The following is a 25,533-nucleotide window of genomic DNA, read 5'->3' as shown; positions in this document are numbered from 1 at the left end:
AAGCCTGGCTTGGAGAATTTTGAGCATTAGTTTACTAGCATCAGTAAGTTTAAAACAATGCCGATCAAACAAAGCATGTTCTCTGATCAAAATGATTTAAATTAGAAATATAAAACAGAGGGACTCCCCTGGTGGTACAGTGGTTAAGAATCTGCCTTGCAATGTGGGGGAAATGGGTTTGATCCCTGGTCCGGGAAGATCCCACATGCCACAGAATGACTAAGCCCGTACACCAGAGCTACTGAGCCCATGTGGCACGACTACTGAAGCCTGCACACCCTAGAGCCTGTGCCCCGCAACAAGAGAAGCCAGTGCAAAGAGAAGCCCTTGCGCCACAGCTAGACAGCCTGCATGCAGCAACAAAGACCAGCACAGCCAAAATAAATAAACATTAAGATATATTTTTAAAAAATAAAACAGATATCTGGAAAGTCCCCTAAATATTAGGAAATGAAGGCACATACTTCAAAACCACCCACAGACCAAAGATGAAAAGTGAAAATATGAAGTACTAATATTTTGAACTGAATGAAACATATCCAGATTTTTGGGAGGCACTTAAAGCACTGCTTGGAGAGAAATTTACACACCAAACACCTATATTATAAAGAAAAAAAGATTTCGAAGACCTCAGCTTTTGCCTTAAGATATTGGAAAGGGGAGAAAATTAAACCCAAAGTAAGAAACAAAGGAGTTAAAAAGATCATAGCAGAAATCAGTGAAGTTGGAAACAGAAAAACAATAGAGAAACTCAATGCACCCAAAAAGTGTTTTTTTTGTGTGAAGATGAATAAAATTGATAAACTGAAGTCATGCATTATCAAGGAAAAAAAAAAGAGAGAACACCCCATTACCAATATCAGAAATGAAAGAACTTCCCTGGTGGTCCAGTGGTTAAGGCTCCACACTCCCAATGCAGGGGGCATGGGTTGGATCCCTGGTGAAGAGATCCCGCATGCCTGCATGCCCCTTGGCATGGCCAAAAAAAAAAAAGACAATAAATGCGAGAATGGAGGTAACCACAAATGTTACAGACATGGAAAAGGATGAAGGAATATTATGAATAAAATTTTGCTCATAAATTAAAAAAAGATTCTTATGTATTTGGCTGCGTCAGGTCTTGGCTGCAGCACTGGGGGCCTCCCTTGTGGCCCATGGGCTCTCTAGCTGTGGCGTGCAGGCTTGCAGCACCCAGGCCCAGTAGTTTCTGCATACTGGCTTAGTTGCCCTGCAGCACCTGGGATCCTTGTTTCCTGACCGAGGATCGAACCGGTGTCCTCTAAATTGCATGGCAGATTCTTAACCACTGGACCACCAGGAAAGTCCTGAATCTTGCCCATAAATTTGACAATACAGATGAAATGGACAATTTCCTTGGAAGTCACAAACTTCTAGAGCTCAGGTAAGAGGAAATGGGTAGCCTGAAAAACCCTAAGTATATTTAAGAACTTAAATTTTGAAAACCTTTTTCCAAAGAAAACTCTGGTCTCAGGTGGCTTTACTGCTGAACTCTACCATACATTTAATTTTTTAAAATGTCACTTCTACACAAACTCAGAAAATCAATGAAGGCAGTATTTCCCAACTAATTCTGAGGCCAGAATTGCGCTCATAAAAATCCCATGGACGGCAGAGCCTGGTAGGCTGCAGTCCATGGGGTCGCTAAGAGTCAGACACGACTGAGCGACTTCACCTTCACGTTTCACTTTCATGCTTTGGAGAAGGAAATGGCAACCCACTCCAGTGTTCTTGCCTGGAGAATCCCAGGGACGGGGGAGCCTGGTGGGCTGCCGTCTATGGGGTCGCACAGAGTCGGACACGACTGAAGCGACTTAGCAGCAGCAGCAGCAGCAAAATGAAGGAGTTACAAGAAAATTACAAATCAATAGCTATGAAAAAAGCTAGTGGAAGGAGAAAAAAAAAAAAAAAAAAGCTAGTGGAGGTGATAGAATTACAGTTGAGCTATTTCAAATCCTGAAAGATGACGCTGTGAAAGTGCTGCACTCAATATGCCAGCAAATTTGGAAAACTCAGCAGTGGTCACAGGACTGGAAAAGGTCAGTTTTCATTCCAATCCCAAAGAAAGGCAATACCAAAGAATGCTCAAAATACCGCACAATTGCACTCATCTCACACGCTAGTAAAGTAATGCTCAAAATTCTCCAAGCCAGGCTTCAGCAATACATGAACCGTGAACTTCCAGATGTTCAAGCTGGTTTTAGAAAAGGCAGAGGAACCAGAGGTCAAATTGCCAACATCCACTGGATCATGGAAAAAGCAAGAGAATTCCAGAAAAACATCTATTTCTGCTTTATTGACTATGCCAAAACCTTTGACTGTGTGGATCACAATAAACTGTGGAAAATTCTGAAAGAGATGGGAATACCAGACCACCTGACCTGCCTCTTGAGAAACCTGTATGCAGGTCAGGAAGCAACAGTTGGAACTGGACATGGAACAACAGACTGGTTCCAAATAGGAAAAGGAGTTCGTCAAGGCTGTATATTGTCACCCTGCTTATTTAACCTCTATGCAGAGTACATCATGAGAAACGCTGGCCTGGAGGAAGCTACAAGCTGGAATCAAGATTGCCGGGAGAAATGTCAATAACCTCAGATATGCAGATGACACCACCCTTATGGCAGAAAGTGAAGAAGAACTAAAGAGCCACTTGTTGAAGGTGAAAGTGGAGAGTGAAAAAGTTGGCTTAAAGCTCAACATTCTGAAAACAAAGATCTTGGCATCTGGTCCCATCACTTCATGGCAAATAGATGGGGAAACAGTGGAAACAGTGTCAGACTTTATTTTTTTGGGCTCCAAAATCACTGCAGATGGCGATTCAGTTCAGTTCAGTTCAGTTGCTCAGTTGCGTCTGACTCTTTGAGACCCCATGAATCACAGCATGCCAGGCCTCCCTGTCCATCACCAACTCCCGGAGTTCACTCAAAATCATGTCCATCGAGTCGGTGATGCCATCCAGCCATCTCATCCTCTGTCTTTCCCTTCTCCTCTTGCCCCCAATCCCTCCCAGCATCAGGGTCATTTCCAATGAGTCAGCTGTTCCCATGAGTATTGGAGTATTGGCCAAAGTATTGGAGTTTCAGCTTTAGCATCAGTCCTTCCAATGAACACCCAGGACTGATCTCCTTTAGGACGGACTGGTTGTATCTCCTTGCAGTCCAAGGGACTCTTAAGAGTCTTCTCCAACACTACAGTTGAAAAGCATCAATTCTTGCAGCCATGAAGTTAAAAGACACTTGATCCTTGGAAGGAAAGTTATGACCAACCTAGACAGCATATTAAAAAGCAGAGACATTACTTTGCCAACATAGGTTCATCTAGTCAAGGCTATGGTTTTTTCAGTGGTCATATATGGATATGAAAGTTGGACTATAAAGAAAACTGAGCGCTGAAGAATTGATGCTTTTGGACTGTGGTGTTGGAGAAGACTCTTGAGAGTCCCTTGGACTGCAAGGAGATCCAACCAGTCCATCCTAAAGGAGATTAGTCCTGGGTGTTCATTGGAAGGACTGATATTGAAGCTGAAACTCCAATACTTTGGCCACCTAATGCGAAGAGCTGACTCATTGGAAAAGAGCCTGATGAGGGCAGGTGGAGAAGGGGATGACAGAGGATGAGATGGTTGGATGGCATCACCACCTACTCGATGGACATGGGTTTGGGTGGACCCCAGGAGTTGGTGATGGACAGGGAGGCCTGGTGTGCTGCAGTTTATGGGGTCGCAAAGAGTCGGACACAACTGAGCAACTGAACTGAACTGAGTCCCTGAGAACAGAGATGCAAAATTATTTTTAAAAATTTAGTAAATAGAAACAAATGACACAGTTAAAAATGTAACATCACTAAGTAGGATTTATTCCAGAATGTTAACTCAATGTAATTTACATACTGAAAGTTTAAAAAAAGAAAAAATATATAATCATCTCAGTAGATGCAGAAAAAAGCATTTGACAAAATTAAACATCCATTTATTTTTATTTTATATTTTGGCCATGACACATGGCTTGCAGAATCCTGGTTCCCTGACCAGGAGGGATTGAACCCGAGGCCACAGCAGTGAAAGCACTGAGTCCTGACTACTGGACTGCCAGGGAATTTCCTAAACATCATTTCTGGTAAGAAAAAAAAAGAAAAATTCTTAGCAAACTAGAAACAGAAAGAAACTTTCTAAACTTCATAAAGGGCATCCATGAAAAACCTACAGCTAACATTAATGTGAGAGTCTGAATGCTTCTCCCTGAGATCAAGGCAAAGATATCTACTATCACTACTTCTTTCCAACACTGGAGGGTCCAGGTAGTGCAGTAAGGCAAGAAAAAGAAATAACATTGGAAAGGAAGGAATAAAATTATCTTTATTTGCTGATGACATGACCATCTCTGTAGAAAATCCTTTGGAGTCTTCAAAAGTAAGCAACTCCTAAAAATAATTAGTACATTTAACAAGGTTTAAAGATACAAGGATAATACACAAAAATCAGTTGATTGGGACTTCCCTGGTGGTCCACCGGTTAAGAATCCACCTGCCAAGGCAGGGGACACAGATTTGATCTCTAGTCAGGGAGTTTAGATTCCCACAGCTGGGTGGGGGGCAACTAAGGCCCTGTGCCATGACTACTGAGCCTGCGTGCCCCAGAGCCTGTGCTCCACAGCAAGGGAAGCCCGTGCACCACGAGAGAGCACCCCTGCTCACTGCAGCTAGAGAAAGCCCATGCTCGGCAATGAAGACCCAGGGCAGCCAAAAAAAGAGCTGACTTCACTGTACTAGCAATTAACAATCAGAAATTGTAATTAAAAATATCATTAAAACATATGAAATACTTAGGGGAGATTCTTACAAAATGTGCAAATCCTGTGCACTATAAACTACAAAATGTTATTGCCATAAACTAGAGAAGACCTCAATAAATGGAGAGATATAGTATATCAATGGATGGGAAAACTTAATTTTGTTAAGATGTCAATTTTATCCAAATTGGTCTACAGCTATAATGTGTAATTCTAATCAAAATCCCAGCAGACTTTTCTTTCTTTTTTTAAAAGAAACTTACAAGCCGATTCTAAAGTTTATAATGAAAATTCAAAGGACTTCAAATAGGCAAAATGACTGAAAAAGAAGAAGGTTGAATGACTTACACCACCTGTTTTCAAGACATTATAAAGCTACAGTAATCATGAAAGTGTGGTGCTGGTGTAAAGAAAGACCAAATAAATAAATGGAACACAACAGAAAGTTCAGAAATTGAACTACAATTGCAAAGTCAAATGCAATGAAAATCACAGCAGTGAAAGCATCAAACCCTAACCATTAGACTACCAAGGAACTCCCTAAATGTCCATTTTATAGTTGTGGAAGCTGAAGCTCGTTAAGTTAAAAGATTTGGCTAAGGTCTGTATAGGAGGTTCTTCTCCTGGGTCCTCTGAAGGAAAGGAGGCCAGCTATGTGCTCTCTGAAAACGTGCTGGAGGTTGCCAGGATTAGAAGGATTAAAGGGTTGTGGAAATGTGATCTGAAGGAGTAGAGGTAGAAGAAGGAGTGACTTGAGTTTGGGGCGGATTGGGGTGGCAGAGAAAAGATAAGGGAGGATGTCACTCAGCCCCTCAGCCCCTCCCATCACAAAGTCCTGCCTTGCAGGCACACTCTTTAATCATGCCTGTCGAAAGTGGGTCGTCCACATGTTGCTCAGTTGCTAAGTCATGTGTGACTCTCTGACCCCACGGACTGCAGCGCTCCAGGCTTCCCTGTCCTTCATTATCTCCTGGAGTTTGCTCAAACTCATGTCCATTGAGTTGGTGATGCCATCCAACCATCTCATCCTCTGTTACCTCCGTCTTCTGCCCTCAATCTTTCCCAGCATCAGGGTCTTTTCCAGTGAGTTGACTCTTCACATCAGGTGACCAAAGTATTGGAGCTTCAGCTTTAGCATCAGTCCATCCAATGAATATTCAGGGTCGATTTCCTTTAGAACTGACTGGTTTGGGCACCATGTACACAATGCTATATTTAAGATGGATAATCAACAAGGACCTATTACAGAGAACTCTGCTCAATGCTATACAGCAACCTTAGATGGGAGGGAAGTTGGAGACATGTACATGTATAGCTGAGCTGCTTTGTTGTCCACCTGAAACTATCACAATAGGCTATACTCCAGTATAAAATAAAAGTTTTTTTAAAAATGGGTCTTCACATAGAGAACAGACTTGTGATTGCCCAGAAGGTGGATGGGTTGGGGAGGGATGGACTGGGAGTTGGAGATATGAACTATTATATATAGAATGATTAAACAACAGGTACTGCTATATTATATATAGAATGAATAAACAACAGGGAACTATACTCAATGTCCTGGGATAAACCCCAATGGAAAAGAATATAATTTGAGTTTTGGGCATACACACACACACATACACAGACACACACACACACATATAAGAAGAAATCACTTTGTTGTACAGCAAAAATTAACCTTGTAAATCAACTTATACTTCAATTGTAAAAAGTTTTTAAAAGTGGATCTTCAAGGGACTTCCTCGGTGGTCCAGTGGTTAAGACTCTGTGCTTCCAATGCAAGGAGTGTGGGTTGGATCCCTGGTCGGGGAACTAAGAACCCACATGCTGTGTGGCATGGCCAAAAAAATGGGTCTTCAACAAATGAATGAATGAATAAAAAGTGATACATACAGTTTATTATTGTATTGGAAAGAGTACAAAGAAACAAATCCTTCTCAGACCTTGATACCTCAGCTTGCTTTAAGTCAAGCCACATTCACCAAATCTGTAAGATCCTTCATGTCTCTGCCAGTCTGAACAGCCATGGAGTGAGAGGGGGCCCTCTGCCCAGTCCACAGGGATGGGGGCTCAAGAGTCATCACCATTCTGAGTCTATGCTCACAGGTCCACAGATCTCAGTCCCTGGAGTTCCCTGGTGGGGTCAGGCATGGCAGGCCCCCTTGACTCAGAGCTCGGTCTGAGAATGCAGAGAGGAGCCCTGGTCTCAGACTTTGCAGGCAGAGAAGAACTTGGTGGTGTCATCTGCGCAGTGACAGTACCCTGGCATTTAGGTATGGCAGGACCAAGATCGAGGTGTCACCAGCCCCCAGAAGGTTGTCTGTGCCAGAGAAAAGTGAGTTCTGAATAAGATCCCTCCCAGGGATTACCCTATGCATCTAAGACATGGGAACCCATCGTCCCCAAACCGGGCCCTGGCCCCTGACCATGGCTGTTGAATGGGGCAGCAATAGGGGGCTGGCTGTTGGGGAGAGGAGGCGTGTCCTCCTGGGTGAGGAGCTGAGCGGGCAGGGTGGGGGTGGTCATGGCCGCTTACCTGGGGCAGGGGGCAGTGGCGTCGTGCATACCACTCCTGGCAGTACAGGCTGACTTGGATGCCCTGGCCCAGGAAGAGCAAGGTCCACATGAGCACGTTCCACGCTGGGCCCGTGCGCCGGTCGTGCATTGTGAAGTTCAGTGGCCCTGATGCAGGAGGAAGGGTGGTCAGCTCAGCTCCAGACACCTGTAATTTATCTTCCTGGCTGCCTTCTTATCTCAGGGCACAGGGAAGAGTTGGAACAGAAAGACTGAGGAAGATCTTGAGCCCAACTCCAGGCACCCACGGAGGCCTCAGGATTCCTCAGTTACACGTCACTCTCCTGGCTCCCTTACTGAACCTCCCAGCCCACACCAGTTTTCTCCCCTTTGTCTCCCTCTATGTGTGCCCTGCGCAGATGCTCCTCTCCAGCCAGAAGTGTTTTCCCACTGTACCCTCCTCCAGGATACCCCTGTGCTGCCTCTGCATGCTACCTCCTTCCCAGCTTCCAAGTCCCCTGCCCCGCCACCTCTCACAGACAGCACTATGCCTTCCCCCAAGAGGCATGCACACCACCTTCTGTCTTGGGTACATGGCCTCTCCCATCAGTCTGGAATCTCCAAGACTCTTCCCTCGGGATGTCTCTACAAGGGCATACAGAGGCCAAGCTCACCTCCAAAGACAAGGAAGAGCAACAGCATGACGGGGTAGAAGAATCCCAGGACGAAGCAGAAGATATACTCGTGGACCACTGCTGAGACCAGAAACACGCCCAGCATGGCCGCGCCTCGGGCCCGGCCACCAAGGAGCTGGCAGGGGTCGGGGGAGGAGGGTAGAGTGAGTCTCCCTAAGCCCCCTCTGCAAAGAACCCCTCCTTAAGGAAGCCAGAGGGTATGTAGTATGGTGGAAAGAATATGGGCTTTGGGATCAGAAAGGCTGACATATCTTTCTTAAAAGCATTATATTTAGTCTATTGGGCCTTAGAGGCCACTTTCAAAAGGGGGATATAATAATACTTACTTCTCAGGCTTACAGTTCAGATTATACAGTATGGGAAAATTCTTAGTAACTGAAAATTGCTATATGCATGTTCCTTAGAAGGCTAACGAGGGGAGACATGCCCTGTGGAGGAGGTGTAGTTGAGGACAAGGAAGGAAGGAAGTCAGATTATAAGAAGGACTTTCTTTCTGCCCACTGGGTTGGGTAGAATGAGGGAGGTGAAAGTCAAAGGGGCCCTTAGGTCTAGAAAAAATGGAATGTGCAGAGAAAGGGAAAGAGCGGCTGTCCCAGAGAGGTTCTGTTAACTGTGGGAGCTGAGCCCGTACCCAAAGCCCATCTTGATACACGTAGCTGTACAGCCAGTCATGGACCACCACGTTCCATGTGCGGTAGTAGTTGGAGAAGGATGTTGAGTTCCACCAGTCCTGGGGGTGGGGTGGGATGGGGTCAGGGCGGGGGAGGAGGTGATCATCAGGGCCCCGTCTCTGCCCAGCTCCCAGCTGCCCCTCCCTGCTTCCCATTCCCTGGCTGTGTTCTCTGCAAGGGCTGGCTCCCGGCAGGAGAGAGACAGCAAGCATCCGCCTAACTCCTTCCTCAGGCCCTGGGGCCCTTGCCCTCCCTGTCTACTCTCAGGAGAAGAAGATTCCAAAGTACCATCCCCACAAAAGCTGTGAGCCCTGGCTGATCAGGAGGTGGACGGGTGACATTATAAGCATACCCAGAGGAGCACATTTCTCACTGTGGGAGACAGACAGCACAGCTGAGGTTGAAATCGTGCCCCTTGGGGTTAACAGAAACTGGTGACTAACAGAAATTCTTGAGCTTGTCTTACAGAATAGCAGGTAAGGGAACAGTTTGTTAAAAATTCTTCTGCTGTAACCTGCCTTCACTGATAAAGCCTTATTTTTTTCTTTTTTTTGACTCCTTACCCATCCCCATACAGAGAACACCTCTGATGCATGGGTCACTATAGCAAACAGGCGCATACATTTTCCAGGAACTTGAAGTTGGCTCCTGTCTAGTTCAAGTGGGCTAAGACTGGCTAGGACCACTGACCCTAAAACTGGGCCTGTAAAGCTGTTGGATGAATGACCTTTTGACATCAGAGAGCCAAAAACTCCACCCTCAGATCATGCCAAGTGCCTCCATTCTTAACATGCATCCCATGAAGAAGCATGTAACTCAGATACGCCTGTGCAGAACACTGATTACCTCACCCTTTCTCTACCTCCAATCACTTTTCCAAAGCCTAAGGTCTCCTTGCTTCTTTATCCTATAAATATCTCAAGCCCTTGGCCTTTGGGGAAGCAAATCTGAGATTGTTCTCACTTCTCCTTACTTGTTGAAGAAACCGTTTCTCTGCTGTAAATCTCGGTGTCTCAGTGTTTGACTTAGAATTGGGCCAGTGCACCTGGTTTGGTATCAAGGTGAGAACCAACATAGCCACCATCCTCCCCTACGTCCTTCCCTAGCTCTCCCTGCATCCAGCTCCCAGGTGGCCCAGGTCCAGGCCCCACCCGATAGAACATTCTGTCTCCAAATCGTAGCATCTCCGCGAAGGCGTTGAGCCAACAGTGAAGGAAGGCAAAGAAGATGAGCAGCAGCATAAAAATGCCTGGGGAGTGAAGACAAGGGGCTGCACGTCAGACTGGTCTCCCTGGTCCCCCATGAACCTCCCGGGTCCTCCCAGGAAGCCCTCACCCAGCAACCTACCAATCACTTATTAATCATTCACTAATTTATGCATTCATTCATTCAGTCCATTTGCTTATGAAGCCCATGCCTGATGTTGGAACATAGAGATGAATGTTAAAACCTCTGCCTGTTGGGAGAGGCTGGGGAGAGGACGGCAATCTGAAGTGCTGCCGCTGTTTAGTCGCTAAGTTGTGTTCAACTCTTTGCGACCACATGGACTGTAGCCCGCCAGGCTCCTCTATCCATGGAATTCTCCAGGCAAGAATACCGGAGTAGGTTGCTATGTCCTTCTCCAGGGGATCTTTTCGACCCAGGGATCGAACCTGTGTCTGCTGCACTGGCAGGCAGATTCTTTACCGCTGAGCCACCAGGGAAGCCCCAGTCTGAAGTGAGACTCTGACAATGAGCACCCATAGGAGCGGGCAGATGTCAGAGGGAGAAGGTGTTGAAACTAAGAGTGAGAGGAGAGGGGAGCCCCCTGCTAAGCCTTCTCCAGGGTGCAGCTTTCTGCAGCTCTGCCTCCAGTGGGGATACCTGGCAAGGTGGCATGCATGATGGAGAGCACCAGGGCACGGGTGCTGAAGGGCTCCTGGCTCATGTTGGCAAAGACAGGAACACAGAGGCGGCCCAGGATGAAACAGGCGTAGAGCACGCAGCCTAGGGCCTGGAGAGGGGTGGAGGACACATAACTTTGAGAGGAGTCACTGGCAACTGCCCCCTTCCTCTGGAACTGGACTCTGGCCCAGCGTCTGCCTTCCCTTCTCTTTGCACAACCCTTTGACCTCTTTCCGGGCCTCCCCTACTTTGCTCCCAAAAATGCCCCCTCAGCCACCATGAGTCACAGGTACTCCACGCTTCGACTCTGTCTGCTGACCTGGGCAAAGTTCTTGGCCACATAATTCCACCTGACGTTGGGTGTCCTGTTGCAGCAATGGAATGGAGACAGTATGTTTCTCATCATTTTGTCTTGTTCCTGCCCTGCAGGCATAGCGTCCAGGGCCCTCTATCCACAGCTCTCTCAATTGCTGAGGCCTGCGAGGATTACCTGGGGAGGTGGGGATCTAGAACACTTTGGATCTTCCTTAACAAAGATGACAAGTGGAATTTTAGCTTAAGTGTCCCCTAAGTTTGCTCCAGACTGAGGGGTTTCCCAGGACATAGGAATTTCAGTGCTAAAACTGGAGCAATCCTGGGCAAACTGGGGCAGTCCTGGGCAAACCAGGACAGTCAGTCACCCTTGCACCACCATGGGCTGGGGCAAGAAGAAGGGGTAACGTATCTGTCCCTTATTCCCATCTTTACTGTGAGGTGCTTCCTGAGAAAGTGGCCAGTGTCTGGGTTGAGACTAAACACCTCAGGGAGAGGAGAGTAGAAGGCCTGGGTCCCTGGTGGGCCTGGGCATGTGGGGAAGGGGGTGCAGACTCTTACCTGGGGTAAGTTTCCCTATAGATGAGTGTGGGGCAGAAGAGGAAATAGAGGTAGCTGGAGAAACTGGGGCCCCGGATCCCCTCACCTGAGGAGGAGTAAGAGGGGGCTGTCAGTGAAGAGGGAAGGGAGAGAGGACACAGGTGGGCGGGGTGCCAGGGAAGGGCAGTGCGACTGGTGAATAGAGCTGGAGAGGATAGAGGTGTAGGGTGGGTCAGCACCTGGATAGGGGATGTGAAGGTCGGGGGAGGAGGTGAAGCTGGGCAGGAGTTGAACCTGCCTTTCAACAGCCTCCTTTTGCTTCCATTCCAGGTATCCTCCCCCCTTTTCTGGCACAAGACCTACTGTGGCCAGAGCTTCATCTGGCACCCACAAGTCCCACCACCCGATTCTTTCTCCTTCTGGTTTGACTTTCTCATATAAGGCTCTCATACCCTGGGTCTAAATAAGGATGAGCCAGAAGTCCTGGGCAGTAGAGCAGCCTCTCAGAAGTGGGACCTAATAGAACGCCGATTGACTAAGGCCCAGAGAGCCCAGTTGGCGGCTGGAGGTGTGCCCTGTGGGCAAGATGGGCTTAGAAAGTTGGAGCTTTTATGAGGCTCTTGCACCTGCTGGCTTCATTCAACCAACCAAGAGGACTGAATTCACAGCAGCGCCCGCTGAAGGCCTCACCTCCTCTGGCCCAAAGTGTCCCAGGTACTGTCTCTCTCAGGAAGGAGTAGCTTTTCATCAGGAGCCTGACCTGAGGTGGAATAGAAAAGAGGTTAAGGTGCTGTGGGACTTTGCACAAATCACTTAACCTCTCTGTGTTCACGTTTACACAGGGAGAGGGGCAGACTGTAAACTTGGTATGGTGAAAGCCCATACTTTTATCTTTTTGTTGGACAGTCTTATAGCCTAACACAGACGGCTGCTGGGATGAATCTAGGGTAAAGGAGTACCAGAAAGGGCAGAGCCTCTAGCCGGCCAACTCCCTTCGATTATATGATTATATTTGCATAGCAGTGTCCATTTGTTTACATTTGTTTGGAGACTGCTGGTTGGCTCAAATCTCTCCAAAGGACTCTGCCCCTGATAATTAGCTCCGCCCCCACCAATACAGTATCCACTGCCCTCTCTCCCAGGGGCCCCACCCCACCATTGGTCCTGCCCACCACCTACCTGCTCAAAGACTAGGACACAGCGGGAGGCTGGCGGGAGCTGATACTCCACTGCCACGTGGACTGGGAGGATGCCAAGCACCACGGTGTGGGCAGCCAGCAGCAAGCAGCCCAGGCCCACCCGCAGGGTCCAGGCCCCTCCAGACTGGGGCCTCTCCCACAGCCGCAGGGTCTGGTAGGGCACCAGCAGAGTGGACAGGAACATGGGGACCCACGTCACCAGAGCCAAGGGCAGCTGTCCGAAGCTGAAGGTCAGTAGATCGAACTCCATCATCAGCCTGGGAGTGGGGGAGGCGACAAAGTAGACAAGCGTGAGGCCCATCCTTGTCCCCTTCCTCTGCAGCCAGAGCTCTTGGAAGACAAACTACTGAGCCCACCTGCTGCAAGTACTGACGCTCTCGGGCCTTGAGCCCCTGCTCTGCAGCGGGAGAAGCCGCCGCAATGAGAAGCCCTTGCAGCACAGCTAGAGTGGCCCCTGCTCCCCGCAACTGGATGCTGCGAAGAAGACCCAGCACGGCCACAAACCAATAAATAAAATCATCAACATTATGTATCGGTGTAAAATTATATATATATATATATAATATATATATCGTATATAGTTCGGGAAATCCCTGGAGATCCAGTGGTTAGAACTCCGCGCTTTCACTGCGGTGGCTCAGCTTCAATCCCTGGTTGGGGAACTAAGATCCAGTAAGCCACACAGCGTGGCCGAAAAGGGGTGCATGGCTTGTAATGGTAAATTAGAAGCGATTTATAAATCCATTAGTAAAGAACTAAATGATCAAAAGCTGGCACTTTCAGACTTTGCAGCCATTAAAATCAATGGAGCAACATGGAAAGATCTCTAAGGTGGGTCTTTAGGGAGTGAAAAGGAAGCAAAAGGTACAGTAAGTATCTTAGTAATGTAAGCCCCTCCCCTCCCCCCTCCAATACATCCCCTTGGTTCTTACATCTGGAAGTGGAGGCATGGAAAATGCCCTGGACGGGAACTCTTAACAACTGTTAAATATGTTACCTCTGGGGAGTGATCTGGGATAGAGGGGATGGTGGAGCAGTCACTCTGCATATATTTGAAAATTTACTGAGAGTTGATCCTTAATTATAAGGATTGACAACAATTTTATCAAAAGGAAGTGCTGTTGCTGAACCTGCAAATCTTTGGTCCTTTTCCTTTTACTGCTTCCTAAGCTATCTAGCGAAGAGTCGGACACGACTGAGCGACTTCACTTTCACTTTTCACTTTCATGCATTGGAGAAGGAAATGGTAACCCACTCCAGTGTTCTTGCCTGGAGAATCCCAGGGACGGGGGAGCCTGGTGGGCTGCCGTCTATGGGGTTGCACAGAGTTGGACACGACTGAAGCGACTTAGCAGCAGCAAGTTATCTGGAGAGTGAGGCGGGATCATGCAAATCCAAACCCCCAAGGGTCCGCAGTCCCCTAAGGCTCATCCCAGAGAGGGAAGGGGTTTTGTAGGGAAACCTGGGCTCTTGTGTGCATACATCCGTCTTCCCCACAAGACTGGGAATGCCTCACAGACAGAGGCATGGCCCATCCTCTGGCCCCCAGGGCTGGTACTTCGTGGACTCACTGAAGGTTGCTTGAACTGAAAGCACTGTCTTGGAACAGAGTGCGTGAGAGCAGTGAGGTGGGAACCACACTCACGAGTGCATGTACACGCATGTCTGCCTCAGGACAAGGGTTCCAGAGGACGTGAGTGGGGGCCTAGTGTCCCCAGGGGACTGATCCTGGGTAAACAGACCAAAGGCCATCCAAGGCTGTGCAGGGAAATCTAAGAGGGCTTTGGGGGTAGGAAGGTGGTTGGAAGCAATGTTGATGTGTGTCTAATAATCAAATGGATCTGCTCTATGGGGCCCCAGTGGCAGGTGGAGTTCTAGGAACCCGGGTGCTCTGATCTGGTCTGCGGGCCTATGAGAGGGAGGGGTGCCTACCTGCCCTCATCAATGAGGTCGATGGCCAGGGTGCTGATGATGAAGACACACAGGCCGGCGACAAACATATGGTAGATGGTGCGGAAGTGCGGCACCTCCATCAGCTCGCTGGAAGGACAGGGCCCTGAATGTCAGTGGGAGAGTCCTTGAGGTGGTGCAGACCTGCGCAGGCACTGCACACAGTGGGGATGGGGCCTAGCGACTGGGAACTTGAAGTGACAGGCTGTGGTACGGCTGGGACTTCTGTCCAAAGCCCTTTCCAGCCCAGACAACTCATCCTGGTGGCCTTTCTTCCACGATTATGCCCAGGGCAAAAGGAGAAACAGAACCTTAGAAACCATCTCCACATCCTCTCCCAAACCACCTAGAGCCTGAGGATGACAAATGAGGTGTCCAGGATCCCCAGACAAAGCTCTTTGTTTTTTCCCCATCCCCTGTCCTCACCCCTGACTTACTCAAGCAGGGACTTGCGGATGATGAAAACTTTTCGTTTCCCCAGGGACGGCTCCTGGGTCCTGAATTGAGACAGTTGTTCTGGGTTAGGAACCAAAGGCAGAAGGCTATAAGCAGAGCGTAGGGCTTTGCAGGAGGTCACTACTTGGGAGCCAAGGGCAGTAGTAGGGGAAGATCAGGGTTAGGGCCAGCAAGCAGGACGAGGTGAAAAGCTCATGGCCAATGGAGAGCAAAGCCCAGTACTAGTCAATGTCAGGAAGACAGAGGCGATAAGGGAAGACTGAAGTCAAAGTTACATCCATGCTGGAAAAGGGCACAGGAGATACCATCTGTGGCTTATGAAGGAGGCTACACAGCCGCTCCCCAGCCCCCGGCTCCTGAGACTCTTACTTGCGCAAGGAGTCTGAAGGGACGGAGGGTACTGGTCTGTCTTGCAGTGGGTAAGCTTGAACGGCCTCCCACATGGCCTGATCCAGCAGCTCCATCAGCTGGCCCTGCGCTTGCTCCAGCAACTGTGTCTTTACAGCCTGCAGGACAAAGCAGGGCAGGGTGCACAGTCCCTTCATCCAGTCAGCCTTCCTCCCATTCATGGGAGGAAGCTCCCTCCATGCCAGGCACACTGCTAAGGGCCCAAGATGGACAGAAAACAAGCATGGCTCCTGCCCAGAGGTCCCCCTTTCCCGCAATTTAACTCCCTCTGGTTTCCCAGGGCAGCTGTGAGGATGCAGGAAAGAGGATTTCAGTCTCTGGATCTGACCCGCAACCGCCTCGTCATCTCTGCTCCTACTCTTTCCTCCCTGACCCCAGCCTTTCCTCTCCTGACCTCCAGTCCTGCTAACAGAAGACTGTTTACCGGCAGACTTTGTGCTCCTCCCCTGAGGACCTGTGTTTCAAACTCCTCCGTCTTAACTCTTAGCTCTACCCTGATCTCGGAGAAGGCAATGGCACCCCACTCCAGTACTCTTGCTTGGAAAATCTCATGGGCGGAGGAGCCTGTTAGGCTGCAATCCATGGGGTCGCCAAGAGTCGGACACGACTGAGCGACTTCACTTTCACTTTTCACTTTCATGCATTGGAGAAGGAAATGGCAACCCACTCCAGTGTTCTTGCCTGGAGAATCCCAGGGACGGGGGAGCCTGGTGGGCTGCCGTCTATGGGGTCGCCAGAGTCGGACATGACTGAAGTGACTTAACATAGCATAGCTACCCTGATCTGAGAGGTTTGAACCCAAGAACAAATTGTCTTTATCACCAAACCAGTCCTCACCGCTTCCTCCTTCTACTCCCGGACCATCCGTTTGACCTCTGACATCCCTCACCTGCATATGCTGGGTCCATTGCACCAAATCTGGGCCTCTGTGCACCTCCGCGTTTCCTAGGAAAAGGAGTTAGGGTTTTGCTGTCTAGTGCAGACCCAGAGGCTTTCTCTGTCCAGCAAGTTTGCTTTCTGTGTGCTCAGCAGCCTCCCCTCCCCACAACCAGTCAACATCTAGTATCATGGCTGGGGTAGGGAGGGTGAGAGGGGTGGGGGTAATCAGAAGGAGGGTATTTTTGCAGGGGCTGAGCAGGCCATTGGCAACCGGGGAGCCTGAGGACATTACTGGAAACAGGGTACCCAGGGAACAAGAAGCTACTTTAATCACCGACTGGGGTGAAAAAGAGTCAGAAAGACAAGGGAAGGCACTGAATAGCCTGTTTCTCCTTATTTCCCCAGCTGGGGAGTTAGGAGGCAGAGGCCGGGGTCTGCAGGAAGGATAGAAGGTAGATAGCAGGAGCACCCTCTCGCCAGCGCATCCCCACCTCCAACGCCACCTGGGCGTTCTGCACCCCCAGAGCGGGGTTCCCCTTCTCTGGAGGGCCGGTCCTCCTGCTGTCTTCCTAGCCTTTCTCTTCTCCGCACTTGGGCCGCCCTTGGCTCCATGATGTGAGTCTTGCCCGGGCAGTGGCAGCTGATCAGTGTTTTCTCCCTTCCTGCAAGCTTGCCTGGCTGAGCGCTTATCTCGGTACCTCTGACAGCACCAAAGACTAAAGTCCTTTCAGGAGGAGGGGTTATAGGTTATTTGATCCCCTGTCCCCATCCAGAAGGCAGAACCATCTCAGCTGTATGCTCTGCTTTGTTGGCTGTCACGAGATTCCCCTGCCCCACCCCACCCCACCAACAAACACCCCCAGCCACCATCCACATGCCCAGCTCTCTCCCACAAAAATGGGGGTTCTGCACCCATACACGTCATGGGGAGGGGGACTTTGCTCCTCTGAGGCTTATCACCTGGTATGGCTGCTTCACCTGCTCAGTAGGCTGAAGGTTGGGGAGGAGTCAGCAACATCTTCAGGTATCAGGGCACTCAGCTCCCTGAGACCATAAGGTGTGTGAGAGAACCTTGTCAACACAGCTTTGTGTGCACGTGATGACTATTCTGTGAGGTGGGCACCGGTGACAACTGCGGGGCTGTGGCCCCTCAGGGGAGCTGGGGGCTGGGGCTCTGGACACCAGCTCTTCCTACACCTGCTTGGGTTAGCAGGTAAGCAGACAGGAGACAAAACAAAGACTTATTCAGCACCTGGGGATGCCCAGCACTATCACGTATGGAAGAACCAGATTTCAATCCTTCCGCGATCATTTGCTGACTGTGGAATTTCAGGCAAAGGACCCAAATAGTTTAAGCTGAAGTTTCCTCCTCTGAAAAACAGGTTCAAAAGTCCCTATCTCACAAGGTGAGCACAAAATGAAGTAGTCCAGGTAAAAGCACATGGTCCAGGGCATGGCCCATGGCAAGAACACAATAAATACTAATTCCCTTCCCTTTTTAATATGAAGTAACAGAAGGGTAAGTGCCTCGAGTTTTTCTTTGTTGAGCTCCTGGTGGGGATTAACTATTAACGCTTCCTCTCCTTTTATGTCCAAAGATCAATGGTAGAAACAAGGTCAAAACTTCAGACCAAGGCCTGCCAAGGCCTCAACGTCTCCCCAGCCCCATCTTCTGCTTCCCACTCCCTGGTGGGCAGTTGGGTGAGGCTTGAGGCTGTGAAACCTCTACCAGTGGCTGTCTCTGTCATTCCGCGTGTGGCAGGAAGGACTGAGGGCAGTCCACAAGAGAAGAGAGCTTCTATGTGGGGGCTGGACGGAGGTAGAAAGAAGGGCCAGTGACTCCATAAATGTGAGAGGTGAACAGAGAGACATAAACCAGAGATCCCCCCAACACAGCTTTATTAACACCCCAAGCCGACACCAACAATCTTTCCACATGTGAGGTCCCAGGGGTGAGGGCGACAGTGGGGCAGGGCCTGAACATGTAGTTACCCATCACTCAACAAATAACCCAAGAGGACGGCCCCATGCTCCTGCCAGTGGCCCTGCAGCCCCCAGCCCAGGCTTAGCCGCTGCTGCCGGTGGGGCAGAGGGAGCTTCCATCGCCACCTTCTGAAGACCCAGGCAGGGGCTGGCCCATGCGATCCACACACCAGCAGGGACCTCGGCGCTGCCCCTGGGAGGAGCGGCACTGGGGAGAGAGGCACACAGATCAGAGGTGCCTCGAGGCTCCAGCGGGAGAGATGGGAGGGGCCCCGGGGTGGGGAACGGGCTGTGGACTCTTGAGTCTGAGTCTGTGGAAACATCTGAGTGTTCTCAGGACAGTGAGCCCCACTGGCTTCCCTTCCGTGGCTTCTCTTCTCCACCCACCAGAGCGTGCCTGTTCTTCTAGGCTAGAGCCATGGTTCTCAAAGTGTGGTTTCTGAACCAACAGAATCACTAGGGGCCACGTTAGAATGCAAATTCTCAGGCTCTGTGGGTGGGGCTCTGCCACTGATGTTCATGGCAGGGTGATTTTGATGCTTATGTGAACCTCTCTCAGAGTTAGATGTTCCTTAGATAATCTAAGAGCTTCCCTGGTGGCTCAGATGGTAAAGAATCCGCCTGCAGCGCAGAAGACCTGGGTTCGATCCCTGGGTTGGGAAGATCCCTAGGAGAAGGGAACGGCTACCCACTCCAGTATTCTGGCATGGAGAATCCCATGGACAGAGGAGCCTGGCAGGCTATACAGTCCATGGGGGTCACAAAGGGTCAGACAGGACTGAGCGACTTTCAGTTTCACTTAGATAATCTAACCCCTCCCACAGCTGCAGTCGGCTATTCTCTATGTGTGGCCCTAAAGCTGGGAGAGCCCTAAAGGAAGGGCAGCGTCTCATTTATACAACTCTGTAAATCCCCAACTCTGTAAAACCCAATCATCTTGTACTATGGGCCAAGGGAGGGGAGGAATGGCCTCACCTGCCGCTTCCGGTAGAAGCCCCTATGGTCACAATTAGGCACGTAGAGGGTGTGAGGCCCGCGGAAAACCTCGGTCTGGAGTTGCTGCAGCACGGAGTCCAGATGTTTGCGGCAGGGACCCTTGGGGGGAGGGACAGCTCCGCTGCAGAGCCTGCTGGGCCCACCAGCCAGGCTCCCAGGACTGGGATGGGAGACTTTGGCAAGCCCAAGGGAGTGGTCTCAGAGGAGAATCTCCAGGGCTCCCCACCCCTTCTGCATCCTGCCAGCCCCAAACTCACCATCTCAGTGTCTTGTACGCCCCCAGAACTGGACCGGGAAGGAGTGGTAGAGGTCCCCGAGTTCCTCTGTTGGTCTCTGCGGTTCACGTCCTGCGAGCGAGCGGTCCCTGCTTGAGGCTTACTCTCCTTGGGATTCTCTCCTACAGCCGCAAGAGGAATGGTGGAAGAAGAGCCCGGTAATCAACCAAATGTCAAACAGAGTCAAGTGGAAAGGAGCGGGGTTTTCAGAGCAGTGATGGGGCTTAGAGTCTGGCTCCACTGTTACCTTCTCAAGGCCTAGGTTTCCTTCTCTGAACAATGGTGATATTACCTTTCATGATAATATCCCCAGGCTAGTTTTAAGGCTTATAAAAGACAAGTACTTTGGAAAGCGAAAATCAATACCGTACATGCATTGATAGAGAGCCTTGGGACTTCGGGTAAAAAGGCCTGGTTGTTCCACAGGAGGCCAGCAGGGGGCGCACCAAACCAGGGAGATGGGGCCGAAGAGAAACGGCGATGCGAGGGGGTCAGCAGGGACCCAAGTGGAATGTGTGTCCTCCCTGTGACCCTAATGTGACTCAGCCTAGCCCTCCCAGGCCGGAGACACAGTTAATTTAGGGGCACTGCAATGGGGGCCTTTTGGTCCCCTGAGGCTCTGCCAAGCTCAACTCCCGCGGTCCCAGGAACCTGTGCGATTCAGCCCTTAACCAGGAGGTGGAAGGAGGGCAGGCTGTAAAGGTGCAGAAATGAAAGGTTCCAACCTGCGGGCTGCTCCCTTCTCTGAAAAAAGTTTCACGCACGGTACTGGGGGGGCTTGGGGAGAGCTCAGGATGAGAAGGGAAAGTCAGAGTGTCGGGGTGAAAAAAAGACACGGAGGAGAGTTGGCGCTGCTTGGAATTTGCCCCAGCTAGAAATGAAATATTATGAGCCCTGAAGTGTGATGTCTCTCCCTCTCCACGCACAAAGACAAGCTCTGCTCAGCCCCAGACCTCAAGCCTAGACAGTTGCTCCCATCTAAAAACCCAAGAACCATTTCTTCTGCAATCCCAAGTCTGATCCTTCTTCCTTCACACTTCTCAGATCTTGCCTCTCATTCTCTCTATTCAGTATCCTACCATGACCATGCTCCCAGCTGCCTCCTCTGACCCACCCAGACCACCACTTTCCAGGAGAACCCCAAGCAGCTTGGACCCAGGCATTTGGGACTGAAAGAAACTGAAAGTTGATTTCCCATCCCTTCCCATGGAAGTGCTCAGATGCCCTTGGGGTGGGAACCGTTTACATTTCCTGCTCTCCGCATCTCCCTGCTGCCCCCCATCTTTCAGGTTCTGACTCACTTCTGTCCCACCCACTCAATGACTCAGCCTTCTATTCTCCTCTCTGGCTTAGGGTGCGGTGAGGTGGGTGGAGGGTTCTGAAAAGCTTTAAATCATAACCCTGATTTGGCAGATTCCTTCTTTTCCCACCTCTAACCCTCCCCCTGGGGGCGGGGGAGAGGGCCAGCGCCAACCCCCTGACCCTAGTCTAGTCTAAAACAGCTCTGGATTTGAGCCATCTTCTATTTTTCACTCTACGTTCAGGTGCTTTGGTCACCCTGATATTAAAAGGAGATATTTCTCAGTGTGTTCAGGGTTTGGGAGTCTGGAGTTCTCTTCCCTCTTTTTCTAAGTGGGAGCTGGGAACAATGTCTGGGTGCTTTCTCCAGCTTGGGCGTCTAGGGCTGAAGGAGCTGGGCTTTTGTGGCATACAGCAACTCCCTAAACCCTTCCAACCCTCCCTTTCCCCTCAAGAGAAAATAGGCTGAGGGGGCAAAAAAGGTTGCCGGGTCAGACATCTCCCTGCTTCACCCCTAGGGCCGGCAGCCTCACTCCAGCCTTGTAGGAGCTCCCCGCACTTGCTCTTTCACCCCCCAACATATACCTCCCTCCCACCCCCCTCCCGGAGCTCAGGATGGGAAGGGAAAGTCAGGGTGTCAGGGCGAAGAAAAGACAAGGAGCGGAGCAGGCACTGCTTGGAATCTGCCAGAGATAGGGAGAAGGAAGCGTCCATCTGCCCGAGCTCATCCCTCGGGACCCAGTCTGCAGAATTGCGGGGCTCCCGTGGGCGGGGCAGGGGCGGGGCGCGGCGGACTCACCCGAGGGCGTGCGCGCCCGGCCGCAGCGGCCCCGGCCCTGCAGCAGCGCCCGCAAAGGCAAATCCTCTTTCTCCGGCGGCTGGCACTGCAGTCCTGGGGCGCAGTTGGGAGTGTAGACCCCGCACTGCTGCCCCTCCCTCCTGAGACAGCCCCCAGCTTCCGCACAGCCTTCTGCCGCCGGCCCCCCATCCTCCTCCTCCGCGCAGCCCCCTGGACAACCCGCCGACACCCCCTGCCCGCAGCCTGGGCACCTTGCCAAGGCGCCTCCTGGGCGGGCAGCGAGCAGCAAAGTTAGCAGCAGTGGCGGCAGCAGCCTGTGGGGGGTCATGGTCAGGATTTTCGCCCCGTCCACTCCTCCCAGAGCAGTCGTAGCGAAGCTGCTGCCCGCCGCCGCCCCTCTGCCTTAAGTAGCCGCCGGCAGGGGCCGGGCCCTTTAAGAGCCAGGTGAAGGGGGGGCGTGTGGAGAAGGCAGGGGCATTCCCTAAACTGGGTGGGACTGGAGAGGCCCCCCCTCCACCTGGGTCCTCCCCACTCTTCTCTACCTCCTCCCTTCCCAGTTTCTGTTTTCTTCCCAAATTACTCTGATTTTTCTTGCTTTGTTCCCGGGAATCTCGCCCGGAATTTGGGAGCTGGACAGCTGGCTGGAGGCCCTGGAGGGTGGGAAGTGGTGGAAGCTGGAGAGGACCGGAGTTGGGATGAGGGGGAAACCTGAAAGCCAGTTCGGGGGTGTGTGTGGCGGGTGAAGGAGACCCAGGGATTCCGGTGGGGAGGGAGAAGATGGCGGACTTAAGTGGACGGAGAAGGGGTGGTGTGGGGGTCGGGAGGGGGATGCGGGCGAAGAAAAGAGAGAAAAGGCGGAGACGACGGAGAAGTCGGGTCTTGGGAGAACCGACTGCTGATGGGGGAGAGTAAACCGAGGGCGAGGAGAGGAAGAGCAAAGCTGAGGGAGAAGCAAGAGAAAGTTTCCCTGAAACGCGACTGAGGGGAAGGCAGGTGATGGGGCCAGACTTGGGTAGGATGTTGGAATGCTGGAAAAGCGGGGGAGCACGCCTTGAATGAACTGTCAGAAATCCTAGGACTATATTGGGGCCATAAGAGCCTGGAAGGATTGTGGGGCGTGGTGGGGGAGGCAGCGAGGCGGCTGTGTGGCAATAGGAGAGCTGGCTGAACACCTGGGAGGTAGGGATGGGTGACTGACCAGCTGAAATTATGGGGGGTTGGGGTGGGGAGGTAGAGGAACTCACACTCTGGCTGCTCTAAGGGACGGTGGCCAAAGAGCAGACCTCAACCAACCTCTGTCCTTCATCCAAGTCAGCCCACCCCTCCATTCCTCTCCTTTCCCAGAATCTGGCCCCCACTCCATCCCCACCCAGTATCATCCACTGGGTTTTCTGGATTATTCAAGCTGTTCTATGCCAAGGAGGGTTGGACAGTGATGGGGCTGAGTGTTTCGGGTCAGCCTGCTCTCTGGGGCTTTCACTCCATTGGTCTGTCCACTCCACCTCCCCCACCCGTGGCCTCCCTTCCCCAGGCAGTGCCCTGCCCATCCCCAGAACTCCTAGCTGAGCCTTCCTTCCTAGAGGGAGGAAGAAGGACCGTTTCCTTCTGCAACCCCCACCCACACAGCTCTGGGTTATGCAACACTGGCCATCTCATTCTTTCCTAAAACAAGGGCTCTGGGCAGTGACTAAGTTTAAATTCTGGGCCCCCAAGCAAGAATGTCAGCAAGAGCTTCCTGAACTTTTCGGTAAAAGGGAAAAAAAAAAAAGTTACTCCCAGCCCCCTCCCCGCAGGGCTACCCCAGGACCCTAGGACATTTAGGAAGCAGTGTCTTCCAGTAGCCCAGAGACAGTGACGCAGATTGGGCAGGCAGGGAGGAGGGTGCTGGGGCAGTGGGGAGGGGCAGCTCTCCTCTACTCTAGGAGGCTCTGGGGCCTCCTGCTTCCAGCTCTGACCCCGGGGTAGTGTGCTCCATCCTGTCCCTCTGTCCTTATCACTATTTATTTTGCCCAGCACACGTCTCTGGCTAGGGCTTTTCTCCTGACTCCACTTGTTGTTCTTGAATAAGACGGAAAGTTCTATGGAAAGTTGGGATGGGAAAGAGATGGCCGCGCTCCCTGCAGGATCTCAGTGTGGCTTTTAAATAAAGTTTGGGTAAAGTGATTTTGCAGGTTATATTGCACAGAAGCCCAATACTCTGCTAGCCTCTCACATCCACTGCTCCCTTCCCAAATTCCCCCATGCACCCTCCTACATCACTTCTACAGATTTCCCCTGGTTATACTCCACTGCCAGCTTGGTGCTGCCACGTAGTCTCAGCACAGCCCTGAACAGCCCAGTCCCACCTGCCTCCCCAGCACTGCTCTTCCCTCTTCCCCATACCTTCAGCCTAGGTGTGCAGAGCTGTGTGATTCCAGGGCTGAGATCTAACTAGGCTCTTTCTTGCAGACTGAGACTCTCAAACTCCGCTTTCCTCCCTTTGGGATGCCTTTCACCTCAGCACCCAGAGCAGAGGTCTGAAGGTCACAGTAAGTGCTCAGGATGGAGCGTGGGTCAAAACAGACCCCTGGGACCCTGTCTGGCCTCTGTGGAGAGAAAGCTTTGGTTGGGGCTGTGAAAAGGCTAGACAGCTTGGGCTGTTACTTAGGCTTTTTATAAATAAACCTTGACAGGACGTCCTCCTCTTGCAGGTTACACTCTGTCCTTTTACTCCTCTCACCCAAATCGGTCCCTCCAAACCCACAGCACCATCGGGTGCTGACTTCCTTTTGAGAACCAGAGGTAAAGGAGGGGGCCTGCCTGGATCCTTTTGAGCGTTGAGTCTGCAGAAAGACAAGTGGTAGCACAGTCTACAGATGGAAAGCCCCAAAGAGATGGCTGAATGATCACATCATGACGTTGCCTGAGTCTGGTATGGGTCTGATGGGAACTGTTGTGGTAACCTCAGCTGGTCTCCAGCTCTGATTTCTGCCATCTGTCCCACATGCAGCCTCCCAGTTGGTCTTGTTCCTGTGGCTCTCTCCTCCTCAAGCGTCTTTGGTGGTACTCTGTGCCCCTCTTCCCTGCCCAAGGACCTGTGCTCCCATATGGCAGTCATGGCCTGGTGGACAGTTGGCTCTGGAAGCACACTCTGGTTCAACCAGTTGGTGGGATCACCCTCCCCAGACCCCCTTGGCAGTTTCTCATCTCTGAGTCTGAACTGAGATTAGGGGAAGTGAAGGTGTGATGCTCAGAGGTAATCTGGGCTACAAATCTTCAGCTCATAAGGATGAAACTCCCCCCTGCCATCCCTCTTACCACAGACCAGATTCTGCCACCTCTTCCCCACCTGCTTGGCCAGCGGTCTGCCTTTCTCTGAATTCATCCATATTATTGTGTTGCTGTCTTAAATGTCTGCTTATCTTTTCTCGTGTCTTATTTTTCCAATTAGATTATGAGTGTTTTGAGAACAAGAGCCCCATACCTTCTTCATCTCTGGACCCCCAGCTCCTAGCTCATGTTTGGAACTGATACAAGTAAAGGTTGTTGTTTTGGGTGTGAACAAAGGCAGTCCTGGGGGAGGGCTTCTCAAGGCCCTCTCAAGGTGAGGGGGGTACACTGTAACTCCCTGGAGGCTCCACTGGTGCCTCTATACTTCTGAGCTAGCCCAGGCCACCCAGGGCAGCTCTTGGCTTTCTCAGTCCTCCAGTCCCCCTTCTCACTTTCCCTGTCCCTCCTGTTGTTCTCAGAGTAAAGGCCAAAGAGACTGAGAAGCCCAGTGTGGTCAGGGTTAAATAAGAGAGGGAAACCTGGCCCCAGGATAAATCAAAGAGGGTTTCCTGGAGAATAGGCCTTTAAAATAGAATTTAGGAGAAAAGATAGG

The 25,533-nt window shown here is 51.0% G+C and overlaps 2 protein-coding genes and 1 long non-coding RNA gene across 4 annotated transcripts; 1 reads left to right on the top strand and 2 right to left on the bottom strand.

The window, feature by feature from the left end:
• Positions 1-6,679: 6,679 nt before the first annotated feature.
• SOAT2 (sterol O-acyltransferase 2) lies at positions 6,680-17,162 on the bottom strand. 2 transcript variants are annotated; one of them, XM_006046613.4, is made up of 15 exons: positions 16,823-17,162; positions 16,330-16,385; positions 15,402-15,538; positions 15,014-15,073; positions 14,559-14,666; positions 12,607-12,883; positions 12,118-12,187; positions 11,449-11,533; positions 10,895-10,940; positions 10,555-10,684; positions 9,843-9,940; positions 8,652-8,750; positions 8,000-8,135; positions 7,348-7,493; positions 6,680-7,131 (listed from the first exon to the last, which is right to left on the bottom strand). In XM_006046613.4, exons 1-15 carry the CDS (start codon positions 16,929-16,931, stop codon positions 7,081-7,083), a joined length of 1,608 nt encoding a protein of 535 aa, XP_006046675.2. In that variant the 5' UTR covers positions 16,932-17,162; the 3' UTR covers positions 6,680-7,080. The 2 variants fall into 2 exon arrangements, with proteins under 2 accessions (XP_006046675.2, XP_006046674.2); XM_006046612.4 differs by having other exon boundaries at positions 16,811-17,160.
• On the top strand, positions 12,715-13,154 carry LOC112584608. The gene is made up of 2 exons (XR_003108914.2): positions 12,715-12,856; positions 12,949-13,154. It is a non-coding gene; the product is annotated as an uncharacterized LOC112584608 (long non-coding RNA).
• Positions 17,163-18,201: 1,039 nt separating the features above from the next.
• IGFBP6 (insulin like growth factor binding protein 6) lies at positions 18,202-22,210 on the bottom strand. Its single transcript, XM_006046610.3, has 4 exons — positions 21,672-22,210; positions 19,556-19,695; positions 19,278-19,397; positions 18,202-18,510 (listed from the first exon to the last, which is right to left on the bottom strand). The coding sequence occupies exons 1-4, from the start codon at positions 21,997-21,999 to the stop codon at positions 18,385-18,387; spliced, it is 714 nt and encodes a 237-aa protein (XP_006046672.1). The 5' UTR covers positions 22,000-22,210; the 3' UTR covers positions 18,202-18,384.
• Between the last annotated feature and the right edge of the window lie 3,323 nt (positions 22,211-25,533).

Source organism: Bubalus bubalis, chromosome 4 (assembly GCF_019923935.1).
Source record: "Bubalus bubalis isolate 160015118507 breed Murrah chromosome 4, NDDB_SH_1, whole genome shotgun sequence".
Lineage (NCBI taxonomy): Eukaryota > Metazoa > Chordata > Mammalia > Artiodactyla > Bovidae > Bubalus > Bubalus bubalis.
The sequence above is the reverse complement of the archived record's forward strand: the minus strand, read 5'-3'. Positions and strand labels throughout refer to the sequence as shown.